Raw genomic sequence first — 15,936 nt, 5'->3', positions numbered from 1 at the left:
ATATAAATATAAATTTATAAATTTATATTTATATATATACTTATTTCCACCTCCCCACATCTTTAACCATTCATCAGTCAATGGGACACTTGGGCTCTTTCCATAATTTGGCTATTCTTCATAACAGCATAGTCTTTTTTTTAAGATTTTTTTTTCTTTGAGAGCAAGAGAGAGAGAGAGAGAGCCTGTGCACAAGTGGGCAGGGGAGTGGGGAGAGGCAGAGGGAGAAGCAGACTCCCCACTAAGCATGGAGCCCCTTACAGGACTGGATCCCAGGACTCCATCCCAGGACCCAGGGATCATGACCTGAGCCCAGTGCAGACACTTAACCAAACAAGCCACCCAGGTGCCCAAAAGCACAGAGTCTTAAGAGTGCTGGTCAACATCTGTGGAACAAAACTGCTCCTGAAAAGCACTTTGGAACATCAAATTTCATTTTAATCCAGATACCTATCTTTTTGTAAGGCAAAGACATGGCATGAGTTTTTAAGGTAAACTTGTGACTCCTTAAAGTTTGGACATACCTTTCTTTATTCGTTGGCGGGGTCTTTTCTCCCTTTAGCAAAGAAAATGCTTAAGTTCCTAGAATAAATCAGTAAATATTTAATGTTTAAGGAATAAAACTAGAGTTTAAAAAATCATTGAATTAAATGCACTTCATCACTTTCTACCTCTCTCTTTTCACATCCACGCTTCATTTCTGCCCTAAGTAAAGAACTAGTTTATGGAGGAGGAGAGCAAGCAGAGAAGGAGGGCCCTGGATGCAAGAGAGAGCTGCCCGCATTGTTTGGATGATGGAACGGGCCCATTCAGTGGACAAGACTTGCCCAAGACGACCCAACAAGATGGTATCCAGTGCTAGAAATGCAGGTTTCCCAACTTCCAGCTTTGTCCACTCTGTCGTCATGTCTCTTGCTTGTCCCTGCAGATTTACGTGTTGGTTATGAGAATAAGGAGCTGCGAAGGCCATAGTGTCCCATTTTATCCTCCCCATGATGAGTTCTCTAACACCAAAGACCATTACTCACTCTGATCACGAGAAGATGTGTGCAAACAAAATGGGTTTTGTCTTGGTTTGGTTTTTTGAGGTGTCAGTGCTTACTGTTCTGGGCACTATTTCAATATAATCTTGCAGAGAAAACACTAGAGATAAAACAGCTGTTCAATCAGCGAAAGCTACTGTGTTTCCTTGCAGCTCCTGGAATGAGGAAGTGCTCGGTTCTGTCAACACAGGTCCCTGCCCCTCCCAGGGTGTGAGAGAGGAGCGGCTTGTTCAGAGGTACAGATTCCCCACCAGGATACCTGGATTCTCCTCCTATCCCTGCTCAAATGAGCAGTGTGATCTTGGGCGACTCCAGTTCCCTCCCTGGGCCTCAGTTTCCTCCTCTGTAAAATGGGAAGAGTAGGGAAAGGGATAGCATCCACGATCTCCAAAGTCCCTTCAAACTCTGATATGCTGCAGTTCTCTCACTGATAGGTGGGGACTGACTGTGTGCCACGTGGGGTCATTAGACCTTCCCCACCTGATGACCTGTTTGAGCATACAGCATACAAATTGTAAAGCAACCGGTGACCTCCCTACCAGAGAAGGTTGACATGGGAACTTCTTTGACCTGCGGCTCTCAATTTCTCACCCTGCTTACTCGAAAAACGTTCCTTTGGGGGCAGCCAAAGGGTCTTATTTTCCCAATAAGACATTAAGCTCTCTGTATTGCCTCAGAATCCCCAAAGCAAGCTCAATAAATACAAGACAGACAAAATGATCACAGAGGCTCTTCCTTATTCAGTGCCCACCTTTCTCCTTCCTCTTCCCTGGTAATACTTCCTCTCCCTGTACCTCCACCCCATATTTCTGCTAGGGCTATCACGATGCCTTCCCATCTGGTATTCCTGCCTCCCGGCTTGCTCTTCTTTACTACAGTTCAAGAAGTCCCCTATGGCTCCCAATGCCAAAATGGACTACTCACAGCGCTCGGCACGCACTGGGGCTCCCATACTCTCACGACTGAACCCGGCTGTGATGTCCCTTCCCCAGCATTCATTCGTCCGTCCCGCGGAGCGCGGTCAACGACACTTTGTGTCTTTCTCCGTTTGAGCACCAGGGGGCGCTGCAGGAACGGCCGATCCGGAGGGGAGGACAGTCGCCAAGCAGCCTGGGTTGACACGCCCCTTTTCCCTTCCGAGCCAATCATTAGTGAGAGTGGGCGGAACCGCGCGCCGCGTACCTGCGCGTTAAGAGGCGGCCGCGTAGGCTTGGAGGCAGCGACCCGGCTTCCGACATGAAGTCGAGGCCGGTGGGTCCCGGGCCGGTGCTGGTGCTGCTGCTGCTGCTGCTGCTCCGAGCGGCGTCCGTGCGCGGGGTCCAGCGTCCGCGCCGCTACACCCCGGACTGGCAGAGTCTGGACTCCCGGCCGCTGCCGGACTGGTTCGACAAGGCCAAGTTCGGGGTGTTCGTGCACTGGGGCGTGTTCTCGGTACCGGCCTGGGGCAGCGAGTGGTTCTGGTGGCACTGGAAGGGCGAGGGGCTGCCGCAGTACGAGCAGTTCATGAGCGACAACTACCCGCCCGGCTTCAGCTACGCGGACTTCGGGCCGCAGTTCACGGCGCGCTTCTTCCACCCGGAAGCCTGGACCGACCTCTTCCAGGCGTCCGGGGCCAAGTGAGTGTCGCCGCGGAGCCCGGCGGAGCCCCGTTCCCGGCTCGGGCTGACGTTAGGCAGGTGGGAACCGAGCGGGGGGGGGGGGGTGCGCCGGCTCTCCCGGGGTCGCTCAGCTGCCGGTCTGACTTCCTGAGCCCCCTGGTCCAGTGATTTGCCTCCTGAAGGATGCAGAATTGAATGTGGCACGCCGGGTCACGCGGAGGAGGCGTGTCTGCTTGAGGATTAGAAGAAAATAAAGGTTTTCTGAAAGGCCGTGGGCTGGACAGCCCTCGGTGGCTACGCCTGTATATCGAGACGATCGAGCTGGGTGATACCTAATGTCCCTTCCAGGTCATCAGGACAATCAGGATTCCAGAATTTTCATCCTGTGGTCTGGCATTTTGTCACCTCCCTGCAGCCTCCTTCCATGATGATAGAAAGGGATTGTGTTAGTTCCTTTCAGCTTTAACATCTCCCAGCGGAAAAGGGAGGGAAAGAGAGTTCTGGTGCGCAGTGTATTTGGACAACGGGACCGATTCCCACTCACCTGCCTTCTCTGTGCCTTGCACACAGAGAGTGCTCAAGAGACGTTTGAGCTATTTTGAGAGCTGTCAGAGCTTTGAGTGTGGAGGGTTCAGAGAAGTGAAAGTGTGGCGTGCTGAAATGGGGAAGGGAGAGGCTGTTGAAGGCTGGGGCCAATACCGAAGGACTAATCCTGGAGGGTGGTATGTTGCCAGGCTTGAAGTCAAAGAATGGTTGCCCTCAGCTTCTAGAAGAAATAGCTTGGCGGCCAGGAAGGAAGCGGGTTGGAGGAGGGTAAGATGGAGGCAAGGAGCTCCTGGCTTAGAGCAGTCTTCCGTCCTTACCTTGTCTCCTTGGTCACCTCCTGGGTTTTTGTTTCCCTTGGACCTTGTACTGAAGAAAATTTACAGCTGACGTTTAGTGTGTGCCGATAAATATATGGAAATATAAGCGTCAAATAAACACATGTGGTGGTCACTGTCTAATAGGAGCCTTAGAGATCCCTAGTTTACAAATAAAAATTGAAATCTTGGAGAACTTTGTCCAGACCCCTTATTCTGTGGCCCAGATGACAAGCCCAGATGGAGGAAGGGAACTAATGTCCTACACCCAAATCTCAAGACTCCAAGCCAAAGGTTCCTTTCACCATACCAGGGGTCTGCAAACCATGGCCAGAGAGAGAGAGGTCCTCTGCCCGTTCCCGTAAATTCCATGAGATGAAAATGATCTTTACATTTTAAAAAGGTTAAAAAAGAAAAAGAATATGCCACAGAGAGGAATGGAGCCCTCGAAGGCTGAAATACTATCTGGCCCTCTAAGTCTTGGAGCTCCCCACACCAGCCAGTGATTAAATGATCATGTGCAGGTATCATCAGTTTTTCTGCTGTACAAGCAAATGAAATGTTGAGTGTTATTTCAACACTGCACTTTTCTCCCCAGCTCTTTTGGTCCTGGTCACCTCTGTAAATGAGAGGCAGTTCATGTGACCTTTTCTTTTGCTTTTCTGTCATCTGCTATTTCCAGAACAAGAGAGCTAAGGGCCACTTCTTTTTCTTATCTACTCCTTCCTTCCCTCTGGGCCTCCTCCTTGGCTGGGGACTAAGGATTCTGGCTTCCTTAAGTTTGATTCCATCCCTAGAGCAGTATCCACGGGGAGATGTGCCCGCAGCATCTCCCTGTGGATCACCAGCACAGTCACTCAGGCAAGTATATTTCCTGTGGTCAAGTTCTTGCAGCCTTTTCTAAAAGCGTGGGGCATGCGGGGTAAGCTCATGCTTGTGGCCCACCACCTGCTTTCTTTGCTGTCCACAGGTATGTAGTCCTGACGACAAAACACCACGAAGGCTTCACAAATTGGCCAAGCCCTGTGTCTTGGAACTGGAACTCTAAGGATGTGGGTCCCCATCGTGATTTGGTTGGTGAGTTGGGAAAAGCCCTCCGGAAGAGGTAAGTATCTACAGATGGTTAATCTGTCATCTCTTTTCACCTCTCATTCCTCTTTGCTCTTGTGTGTTTTCTAAGTTTGCGTGTAGTGAGTAAACCTAAAAGGCTCTGGCATTTGAATTAGCAGTGTTTGATGCTTGGCACTTTACAGGTGACCAAAGATGACATCATCAGAGAAATTCATGGTCCTGTTTAGGTGAGGGATACCCAACGTAGCCCACAGTGCTTTGTTTGCATTCTGCGAAGGATTCTTTCTGGAAGGCCTTCCAATTCGAGGCCTTTTCCAGGGTCTGACGAAGGACTGGTTCTGTCATCTTTGTGTCCCCCTTAGCTGTCCACCTGCAGCTAGAAAGTTTGGGTGACTGCTAGGTCAAGAGGGAGCTGACAAAGGCAGCAGTTAAGGGAGCCAGAAAGTGAGGTAAGGAGCCGCTTAGACGATTCTAAGTAATGTTCCCAAATATATGCCACTTAATAAGAAGTAACTTGCCAAGATCAAATAGCTTGGAAGTGGCAGAGGCGGGATTTGAACCCAGTTATTCTGGTTTTGGCCCCTACAGTTCTGAGTGTGATTGGCTACAGAGAGGAAAGGTGGTATTTGTACCTTACCCCATCTCAGCTCTGTTGTGATTTGGTAAACTTGATGCACTGTTTAAGGAGTAGGCCAGCTACTTGTTTGTATAGGTAACATTTGATTGGAACACAGTTACGCCCACTCATTTATGTGTTGTGTCTATGGGTGCTTTCAAGTTACAGTTTCAGAGTTGGACTAGAGACCGCAAGGCCTGCAAAGCCTAAAAATGCTACATGGCCCATAAAGAAAGAGTTTGCTGTCTTTGAAGACCTGCTCAGTATTCAGTTTCCCAGTGCGGTGCGCAAAGTCCTGCAAAGAAAACAGTCCTGCTATAAAAGTCAGATGTCGATCAGACTGGACTTTACCATCCTTGATTTTTACCTTCTTTGTATCTATTTAGTCCCGGAGTCATATGATGAAATAGCTAACTCGGATTCTTTCTGTCTTATCTGTGCTATTGCAATGTGATCCTTACTTCCCACTGCAGTAAGGCCTTTCTGTGACACTCACCATTCATAACTCAAAACAAGTTCATTGTGTACGAAAATAGGTCACTTGGACTCTTTCATTTTGGTTGAGAATTCTTGACATTTTAATGTTAAGAACTGTTAGCAGATCTTAAATAAATGAAACAATAAACCCACGTTCATTAATTTCAGCTACATAGAAAATGTTGTGATTTTCTAAAATGTTGTGATTTTAGGAAACTGTGATTTCAGTTTCCTAGTATCTCTACAATATGTATTCTTACAGTTGACAGAGAAAACAGTTTTTTAAAAGGACCATGTGTCATTACTGAGATAACTGACATAGATAAAAAATGGCTTAAATGACATTTGAGGGGCACCTGGGTGGCTCAGTGAGTTAAGTGTCTGCCTTTGGCTCAGGTCATGATTTCAGGGTCCTGGGATGGAGTCCTGAATGAGGCTCTCTGCTCAGTGGGGTGTCTGCTTCCCCCATTTTTCCTCCCCCACTGCTTGTGCTCTCTCCTGCTCTCTCTCTCTCAAATAAATAAAATTTTTCCAAAAAATGACATTCGGTGCTAAGGTACTTAAATATAAAAAGTAGTCCTGCGTGTGATCAAAAACCCAGTAACTTTGTTTAAGTTAACAATAAGAGGTAATTTAAGGAAATGGTTTGCGGTCCCCCTTGCCCCTGCATGCCCTTACTGGTAAGTTTCGCTGAGATGTAAAAATGCTGCCACATGTTGATTTTTCTTAAACAACATTATTTTTTTCTTTGTTTGATGGACATTTGCTGTTCTGTTTTTCTATTTAAGGAATATACGTTATGGACTCTACCACTCACTTTTAGAATGGTTCCACCCACTCTACCTACTTGATAAGAAAAATGGCTTCAAAACACAGTATTTTGTCCGTGCAAAAACAATGCCAGAACTATATGACCTTGTTAACAGGTAAAAAAAAAAAAAAAAAGTTTTTGTCCTTATGACTTTTATTAATGAAATCAGAACTTCCTATAGGATACTGTTAAGTTAGGGGAGAAGGGGAAAAGGAAGGAATGTGGAAAAAAAAATCTATAAGACGTCAAAATGAAAATAGTGGTTTGCATTAAGACGGAAAATATTTTTTCTTCCTACTATTCAAAACTCCCATAATGTGATCATATTGCTTTTATAGATTGAAACAGACCGAGGATGGGGGGTTTTTAAGTTTTAAAGTCAAGACTTCAGTCCCTCCTTGCATGCTGGTTTCTTTGTCAGGACCTTGGAGAGAGGCAACATGACCCCCAAGGACCTTGCACTGGATTTGGGATCTGGCAGATTTGCATGTGAACCCTGGCTTTTGTTACTCACCGGCCTTAAAGGAAATGCCTTCAATACAGGGCTCAGAATGACATGTGAAAAACACTTGTCTTCTTGCCTGGTACAGAATAAGGATGCTGTTACCGTTATTTTTTATTTTTCTTAAAATGATCACTTTCACATTGGGACTCATCACTAGTCTTCACTGTGCTTTATTTCTGGTTTGCCCTTCTTGCAAAGGGGGCTGGCGCACCCAGGAGGGTGGATCTTTAAAGCTCTAGGGGCAGCCACCTCTGCCTGGACTCTCATTTTAGACCAGAACCAAACAAAGTTCCTTGCATCCAGATGACTTCCCTAAGGAAACAGTAGGTCCTAAGAGACCAGCAGAGGCTTGGAGACAGACAGAACTGGATCTGAAATCCACTTCTTTTTCTTGCTGGCTGTGTGGCCTTGAATACCGCCCCCCCCAATCTATTGAGATCGCAGTTTCTTTATCTGTGAAATGCGGATGACATACACCACAGTGGTGCTGTGAAAACTAGGGAGGTGCTGAGTAGAGAGGGACTCGCACAGTTTCTCGTTGACAGTAAAACACAGACCGTCTGCATTATACTTGCCTCTTAGACAGGCATTCTTTTCCTTAGAATCTGCATGCCGTCCTGATTACAGAAGACAGCCTAGGACCAGGCATCAGCAGGTGTGCATTTGAGTTCCAGCTCCTGTTACTTGGAAGTTTTGGCACCTAAAACAGATTGCCCTGTTGAGCCTCCAGTTCTTGCGCTCTAAGTGGGAATAATCATGCTTACCTTATGGGTGTGTCTGAATGCACGTGCGTGCACACGCACACACTCACACACGCCACGTAGAGGTCAGAGTGGAATATGTGGAAGCTGTGGCTGTGTGGCTCAGGGGGACTCTAGAGATCCTTTGTAGTGGAAGCTTTGGGCAGTTGTCCAAAACAAGTGCATTTCCTGGAATAGTTCAAGCTCTTAAAAAAAATTTTTTTTAAATGAAAGACAGATAATTTTTTTAATTTAAATTGAACTTAGTAAGTAATGTATTATTAGGTTCACGGTAGTTTAGTGACTCATCAGTTGCATAGAACACCCAGTGCTCATCCCATCACGTGCTCTCCTTTATGCTCCTCAGCCAGGGACCCCATCCACCCACCCATCTCCCCTCGAGCCCCCCTCAGTTTGTTCCCTAGAGTTAGGAGTCTCTTACAGTTTCCTCTCTCTCTGTTTTGATATCATTTTATTTTTGCTTCCCTTCCCCTATGTTCTTAGTGTTTTGTTTCTTAAATTCCGCATATGAGTGAAATCATCTGGTATTTGTCTCTCTGTGACTGATTGATTTCACTTAGCATAATACACTCTAGTTTCATCTGCATCTTTGCAAATGGAAATATTTCATTCTTTTTGATAGCTGAGTAATAGTCCTGTGTGTGTGTGTGCCTGTGCGCACATGTGTGTGCCACATCTTTATTTTCTATATTTTGGCTGTTGTGGACATTGCTGCTATAAACATTTGGGTACACATGCCCCTTCGGATCCCTACATTTATATCTTTAGGCTAAAGACCCAGTAGTGCAATTGCTGGGTCATAGGGTAGCTCTATTTTTAACTCTTTGAGGAACCTCCATGCTGTTTTCTAGAGTGGTTGCACCAGCTTGCATTCCCAACAACAGTGTAGGAGGGTTCCCCTTTCTCCACATCCTCGCCAACCTCTGTCATTTCCTGACTTGTTAATGCATCTTAAATGCAGAAACCTTAAGTCTGTACTTCTGGAGCACAGAAAAGAGTTCTGGACTCTTTTCATTGGAATTAGTTGCTGCAAGGGAACCAAATTACTTATATGCTGATTACAACCCTGTTTTTTTCAGAAGACACTGAAAAAAGATTAGGAGGAAATGTTCCAAAATACTGTGTACTAAACAGCGGTTCTGTGAGCGACATTAAGAGCTATGGTTGTTGTTTTGTCTCTTTACTTTTCCACATTGTCTGGACCATGGTAATTATATGGCACTTTCACAATGAGAGAAAATCTTTAAAGTATTTGTTATAAAATAGATCCATGACACTTTACTGTGAATAGATTCAGATAACAGATGTTGTCCTAATCGCGTGTCTTCCAGATACCAACCTGACTTGATTTGGTCTGATGGAGAGTGGGAATGTCCTGATACTTACTGGAACTCTACGGAGTTTCTTTCTTGGCTCTACAATGATAGCCCAGTCAAGGCACGTGATTGTACGACTTCTCTCTTATGAACCTGTTATGAGAAAAGAAAGAGTAAGAAGCCAAGATCCAGAGTAATAACAGTGATAACAGCAACAATAATAAATCCTAGTGGCAACATGGAGGTGGTAGGGACCAGGGGATTTCATGGATGTTAAAGGTTTCTCCTTTAATTCTTTTCCCCGCCTTCCTTAGTATAAGCTTTCTTTCTCTCCTTTAATTCTTGATTTCGACAACAGAGGTTTAAAGCTTGTTAAATTTAAGTAATAGAATAGAAGCAGTACGTAGAAGTCCGAGAGAGTTAGAGAAAGTAAAATAAATATTAAGCATGCAAACATTATAAATGAGAAAAACATCTCCCCAAATTAATATACAAAACCTATACAATTAAATGATGGGAATAAGATGCACCTATTTATGCCCTCATCTATCTGTGCTGGTTATGCAGCTTAATTCCCTCTTAAGTGGGAATTTCATTTCTCTTACATCCATGGTAGATTAGGTGACATCACACCTGGATCCTACCCACCAGGATCAGTGTTCCCCATTTAAGTTAGATAAATAACTCTGATGTGATGTCATATTGTCCACATACCTGTCTACTCAGCCAGTCTTTGCTGGATCTCTAAGGGCAAGAGCAGTTTTATTCCCCTTGGATACCCCAGTACAAGAATCATAGAAGTGTTCATCATTAACCTTAAGATATTATGGGGGGCACCTGGGTGGCTCAGTTGGCTACGTGTCTGCCTTAGCCTTGGATCACAATCCGAGGATCCCAGGATCAAGCCCCGCATGGGGCTCCCTGCTCAGCGGGGTGTCTGCTGCTCCCTCTGCCTACTGCTCCCCCTGCTTGTGTTCTGTCTCAAGTTTTTAAAAATCTTAAAAAAAAAAAAAAAGATATTCTGCATTATGATTTCTCGTAGTTCAGCCAAGATTTGAAGGAAGGAAAATGTTTCCTGACTTATCTTTACCTGGGAAAAAGTCAGGGCCATGCAGTGGAAAGCAGTCAGGTTCACATACCTGATTCACTGTCAGCTTCCTGAAACTGCCCAGGGGTATGACCTTGGGCATGTCTTGTCCTCCCCATTTCTCCTTTAATAGAAGAAATAGTTTACCGGATGATCTTTCAAAGAGGCTCTTCCAGCTCTGACATTACATGTGGCTTGACCAGGGTTTCTCAGCCTCAGCACAATGGACATTTGGGGCTGGATATTTTGCTGCGAGGGGGCTGTCTTGTTCGTCCTAAGACATTTAACAGCATGCCTCGCCTCTACCACTAGATGGCAGTAGCACCCCCACCGTGGCAACCAAAGTGTCTCTAGACTTTGACAAAAGTCTCTCGAGCACAATAGCCCTCAATTGAGAACGGTTCTAGACCAAGTCCATTCCTTATGTTCCCAAACACAACTTATCAACCTGCATTACGTAAGGAAATTAAGTGGTTTTACCCCCAGATGACCCAGTACTCTCTTCTTTTAGGAACAGGTAGTGGTAAATGACCGGTGGGGTCAGAACTCTTCCTGTCACCATGGAGGATACTACAACTGTCAAGATAAATTCAAGCCAGAGAGCTTGCCAGATCACAAGTGGGAAATGTGTACCTCCATAGACAAGCTCTCCTGGGGCTTTCGTCGGAACATGGTGATGGGGGACATTGCAAGTGAATGTGAAATCATTTCGGTAAGAGCACCTGTGAGTTACTTGTTAACTACTGTCTCAAATTACCCTTCTAACTAAGAGTGTTGGGAGCACTCTGGATGGAAGTGCAGGTCGATAGAACCCTCTGGGGTCATTGTCGATAGAACCCTCTGGGGTCATTGAACATAACCATAGACACCTGTCCTGGGGAATCTGGGTGGCTTAGTTGGTTAAACATCCAACTCTTGGTTTCGGCTCAGATCGTGACCTTGGAATTGTGAGACTGAACCCCACATCAGAATCCGCGCTCAGTGTGGCATCTACTTGGGATTCTCTCTCTCTCTCTCTCTCCCTCTCCCCCACTATCCATCCCCCTCAAATAAATAAATCTTAAATTGAAAAAAAAAACAAAAAACAAAAAACACCTGTCCTAAGGAAATAATAATAATTACAGAAGAAAGTCTTACATATAGAGATGTTCTTCCCAGAATTTTTTGCAGTTGGATATGTGGGTTGTTTTAATTTCTTGCAGCCATAAAGGGATATTTAAGTAGATCTGGGGATTTTTCTTAACCATTAAAATTTTTATGAATGCAATATAGGTCAATGCATAGGGTTTGAGTGAAAAAGTAAGTTACAAATTATCACAACTGTATAAAATGTATTTCCATCGCACAGAGAAAAGACCAGAGGGAATATCAAAAGTCGATGGTGTGGTGTCTTTGGGTCACTCCAATACATTCTTTTTTAAATTTTCTGAATGTAATTTTTCTGGGTCCATTTGAAGCATACCTATTCAAGGTCACAGCAAACACACGCACGTGCACACACACATGCATGTACACACCAGGCACACCACACCACTCCAGAAGCCTTGAAGAATATATCCCTTTACAGCATGTTTTCCCAAAGGGACAGCATATACATTTATGTCGCCCATTTTATACAGTGTTCCAAATTCTGCATTCTCTTCTGTGTTCCCCAAGTCTCCCTGGCACCCACTCAACAACCTCTCTCCTCTGATCCGCATACTCTTTCCTCCTACTTCTCAGCTTCCCTGATCACACTCTGTGCAGCCGCCACCTGGCCCATCCCACTGTGTGCCGCACTGGGGGAAGTGTAGGCCGGTGATCAGTCCGTGGAATTCGAATTAATATATTTCTCCACTTGGTAGCAGGATTTTTAATTTTCTCATATAAGCCTGTCCTGCTTTCATGATGACAAAAAACAGACTTTTCAGAAGGATAAAGGCTATTCACCAAAGGAGAGAATGTGCCCCAGATTCTTTTTCTTCTCTTCATACCTGTGGGCTCTAAGTGTCCTGCTGGACTTGGCACCCGATGCTGGGATTCCATTGTTCTCTCTCCAGGAACTGGTGCAGACCGTGAGCCTGGGAGGCAACTACCTTCTTAACATTGGAGCAACTAAAGATGGACTGATTGTTCCCATCTTCCAAGAAAGGCTTTTTGCTGTGGGGAAGTGGCTGAGCGTCAATGGGGAGGCGATCTATTCCTCTAAACCATGGAGGATACAACTGGAAAAGAACACGACGTCTGTGTGGTGAGCTCGCCCCCTGTCGCGTATGGGACCAGGACGACAGCCCCTCCCTGGCTGGCGCCGCCTCAGTCCACAGTGTTACAAGCCAGGGTAGAAGCTGTCAGGAGGAAACCCCAAAGCTGCGCTTTTGCTAGTAAATTTGTACCCCAATTTATGCCTTAAGCCACCAGGGTATCTTTGACTAGTGAGAGGTCTGGTGACTTGCTGACAGGAGGAGCTACCAAGTATCTGTGAATATACTTGACGTTGTTACCCTGCCTCCCCAACATGGTACTAGCCGACGCTTGCACAGCACCTCCAATGTGTAAGGCTCCAGTCCAGATTCTTTCCACTCACTGAATCCCCTCAACAGTCGCACGAATGGATACTGTTAATTATCCCCATGTTCCAAGTGAGAAGGGGGACCCAGAGCAGCGCTCTTCCTCGCCTGGGATCACAGACCCAACTCACGTTGAAGTCGTGATTCAAACTTGGCTTTGTGGACCTAGTTATTTGACCTTGGGCCTGTGTGTTACAGTCTGAAATAGGGTGATGATACTTAGCTTCCTGTGGTGGTTATGAAGTGTAATTTACGGGAAGCGCCGAGCAGAGCACCAGGCGTGTGCAAAGTGCTTGGTGAAAGGCCTCTGCGCCTGTGATACCAGCGGACGAAGCTCTTTGCATCCGGGGAAACACGTTCATCTTAACATTTGGGCTGAACTCCTGTTTAGGGATTTTCACCCTCTTGTCTGTGCACGGCGAACTCCCGGAACAAATCCCTCTTCACTGCACATTTTATTGGAGCCTCTGCCATTTTCTCATGGATTTGGAGTTGAAAAAAAGATTTGAATTAAAAGGCCCATGGCTTCAGTATGCGATAACTAGCGTAAGCGTTAAAGATGTTTAAAGAAAACTTAAGCAGTCCCCAGAAAGTGTCTTACCGGGCTGCCTTCTTCCCCCAGAGCTCCATAGGTAGTGAGTTAGCGCACTTCCTAGGGCACTGACAGACTCAAGGCGTTGGGGTCGGTAGCCAATTGAAGGGGGACTACATGAGGCTTTGTGTCAGGCTCTCAAGCCAGGTGTTTCTGATATTGATGTTTCTTTTTTCCCAGGTATACCTCAAGAGAATCGGCGGTTTATGCCATTTTCCTGCACTGGCCAGAAAACGGAGTCTTAAACCTTGCATCCCCTGTAACTACCTCGACTACACAGGTGAGGAGCCTCAGCCAGTCTGTTCCGAGAGGCACCTTTCCTAAAGGAACTGGAGGTCTTTTCTACTTCTTCCTTCCTGCCCCAGGTCTCCCCTGTATTGCACCCGCCCCTTCTAGATCATCCGCCCTGCCCCAGTGTGACCGCCTCCCATCACGTTCCAGCCATATTCTGTACTCAGTGCGCTGATGTCTTCTCCGTTCCCTTTTGCTTTCTGCAGATAACGATGCTGGGGATCCAGAAAGATCTGAAGTGGTCCACAGATCCGGAAGAAGGTCTGCTCATTTACCTGCCTCAGCTGCCACTCTTCACTCTGCCAATTGAGTTTGGCTGGACTATAAAGATGACAGGAGTCCATTGAACGTTGGGAGTTCAGGCAGAACTGCCTCCTCTTTGCTGCTTTGGTTTTCCTCTTATAGCACCAGCATTGTAATAAACTACTTCTCTACTCAGAGATGGCTTTTCCAACACATTTTAATCAAAGGAACTGAGTGCATTATACTGATGTCTCAGTGGATCAGTGGATCAGAGAATCTGAGATCCATTGCTAGCATACCTCTCCCTGATCAGCAGGAGGCACTAACCGGTTAAGCTCTGAATTCATCCTTCTGTTCCTAACCTGGGAAATTATCTACCCCAGAAACTTCATTCCATTCTCTGTGTTTGAAACCTGTCTCCTTAATCAATGACTTCAGATTAAGGAATGAGCCAAGTCACCCTACTGCCTATGGAAAGAAGTAGAAAGGATTTGGCAAGCTCAGCCGTTTGCTGTGTACTTAGCATCAGTTGTCCCCAGCACCCCTCAGAGGAGGAGAGCCTGGAAGGGAAGGAAAAGCTTTGCTAGAGCTGCTAGTGATCAGCCCTTTGGAAGTTTCCAAAGCAAAGTAGGGGCTCAGAAAATCAGTCTGTTTACAGTGGTATTTTGAAGAAAATGAATGTGATTCTGCCCTGCTTTTTAAAATATGATCCAATAAATAAATTTTTATGTCAAATCATTTCTACCAAAAAGCATGTTGTAGTTTTCTTCTCCCAGTTTCTTAAGGACTGCTTATGAAAAGCTTTGTTTCTGTTAAAGACAAAAAACAAAACCCAAAGGACTTGTCAAGTCTCCTTAATGCCAAACAAAGAACATAATTCCTTTGGTGTTTCTGCTTCTCACTTCTAGTACTATCCTTTTGAGTTGGCTACTAGTTCAGCCCCTTTGATTATTACAGATATAATCAGATTTTCTCTTTCTTTTTTATTTAATAGATATATTTATAAATCTTTACCCAACATTTGAGGAATATTTGTTTTTCTCAAGCACATGGAATATTTACAAATGTAAATACCAAAGGAGCACTATCATACAGATGGGTGTATCTGCAACATAATTAAAGGACCATAAAAATATAAAAACTTGAAGGAAAAAAATCTATATATTTGGAAATTTTAAAACACACTTCAGAATAAGTCACTGATCAATGAGGGCACCATACAAGGAATTAGGAAATACTTAGGATAATACTGAGACCACAATGTACTGAGCTTTGTGAGATGAAGTCCTTAGGGAGGATTCTGGGAAGATGGCAGTGAGTGGGCACCAGGAATCTGTCTTCTGACCTCGACAACAGTTAACACTGGCAGAATCTGGTGGAACTCTTGTACAAGTCCGGAGTCTCCCAAGGCTCCAGTTCCAGAGGAAGATTCAGATAGTAAATTGTGGTTTGGGTCAATCCACCCACCTATCCCCCAGCCACAGCCATGGAGCTGGCAGTGATGAACATGTTCCTGGAGCAACTTACACACAGCCTGTGGGAGTCAACATGGGCAAAAAGGACACTGTTCTCCAAATATCTGGGATTTGAGTTTTGAGCTCTGATCTCTGATTGCTGCTTCTGATCACAGAGGTACAGGCAAAGGGGTGGGCAACCGTTGTTGGACCTCTCCCACGGCGCAAGCCCTGCCTCTGGCTGAAGTGATTTCCAGTGGATTTAAGGGACTGATACCCCCCCCCATTCAAATATTCCCCCTTTTGGGAGCCAGATATTAAAAATTAGGACATTCAAAAACAACTGCATGTATGAGGAAAATTAGAAAATGACCACATGCCCACGGAAAGGCTCAGAAAAGAGCCTAAGTTTACACCTCTGGCTCATCTGTAGCCAAGAGACCGACGACAACAATCAAAATGCAAAAATAAAAAAACCCAGCAAGTCCTGGGAAGTGGGTAGAGGGAGGAGGTATCTGACTTCCAGAGTTACCACATTATTAGAGTCCAATGTCCAGATGTCCGCAAAGAAATCACAAGGCACAAAGAGATACAGGAAAACATGGCCCATTCAAAAGAAAAGAGTGAATCAACAGAAACTGAAACAAGCCCCTGAAAAAGACCTG

General features: G+C 45.4%; 2 protein-coding genes across 2 annotated transcripts; one reads left to right on the top strand and one right to left on the bottom strand.

Annotated features, from left to right (window-relative positions):
- Positions 1 to 645: 645 nt before the first annotated feature.
- LOC132001626 (uncharacterized) lies at positions 646 to 2,548 on the bottom strand. Its single transcript, XM_059376346.1, has 4 exons — positions 2,479 to 2,548; positions 1,968 to 2,422; positions 1,303 to 1,386; positions 646 to 922 (listed from the first exon to the last, which is right to left on the bottom strand). The coding sequence occupies exons 1-4, from the start codon at positions 2,546 to 2,548 to the stop codon at positions 695 to 697; spliced, it is 837 nt and encodes a 278-aa protein (XP_059232329.1). The 3' UTR covers positions 646 to 694.
- On the top strand, positions 2,209 to 14,568 carry FUCA1 (alpha-L-fucosidase 1). The gene is made up of 8 exons (XM_059376630.1): positions 2,209 to 2,659; positions 4,472 to 4,606; positions 6,454 to 6,591; positions 9,074 to 9,179; positions 10,657 to 10,857; positions 12,185 to 12,375; positions 13,464 to 13,563; positions 13,781 to 14,568. Exons 1-8 carry the CDS (start codon positions 2,280 to 2,282, stop codon positions 13,919 to 13,921), a joined length of 1,392 nt encoding a protein of 463 aa, XP_059232613.1. The 5' UTR covers positions 2,209 to 2,279; the 3' UTR covers positions 13,922 to 14,568.
- The last annotated feature ends 1,368 nt before the right edge of the window (positions 14,569 to 15,936 follow it).

Source organism: Mustela nigripes, chromosome 14, assembly GCF_022355385.1.
Source record: "Mustela nigripes isolate SB6536 chromosome 14, MUSNIG.SB6536, whole genome shotgun sequence".
NCBI lineage: Eukaryota > Metazoa > Chordata > Mammalia > Carnivora > Mustelidae > Mustela > Mustela nigripes.
This window is presented reverse-complemented; position numbering and strand designations above follow the sequence as displayed.

Excerpts from the sequence above, each read along its gene's own strand:
- FUCA1 (XM_059376630.1), top strand. The coding sequence starts at position 2,280 with ATGAAGTCGAGGCCGGTGGGTCCCGGGCCGGTGCTGGTGCTGCTGCTG. Across the intron at positions 10,858-12,184 it reads GTGAATGTGAAATCATTTCG|GAACTGGTGCAGACCGTGAG; the intron begins GTAAGAGCACCT and ends TTCTCTCTCCAG. Across the intron at positions 12,376-13,463 it reads AAGAACACGACGTCTGTGTG|GTATACCTCAAGAGAATCGG; the intron begins GTGAGCTCGCCC and ends CTTTTTTCCCAG.
- LOC132001626 (XM_059376346.1), bottom strand. The coding sequence starts at position 2,548 with ATGAACTGCTCGTACTGCGGCAGCCCCTCGCCCTTCCAGTGCCACCAG. Across the intron at positions 2,423-2,478 it reads CCACTCGCTGCCCCAGGCCG|TCCGGCAGCGGCCGGGAGTC; the intron begins GTACCGAGAACA and ends TTGTCGAACCAG. Across the intron at positions 1,387-1,967 it reads CCCAGTGCGTGCCGAGCGCT|AGGAGGAAACTGAGGCCCAG; the intron begins GTGAGTAGTCCA and ends CCCATTTTACAG.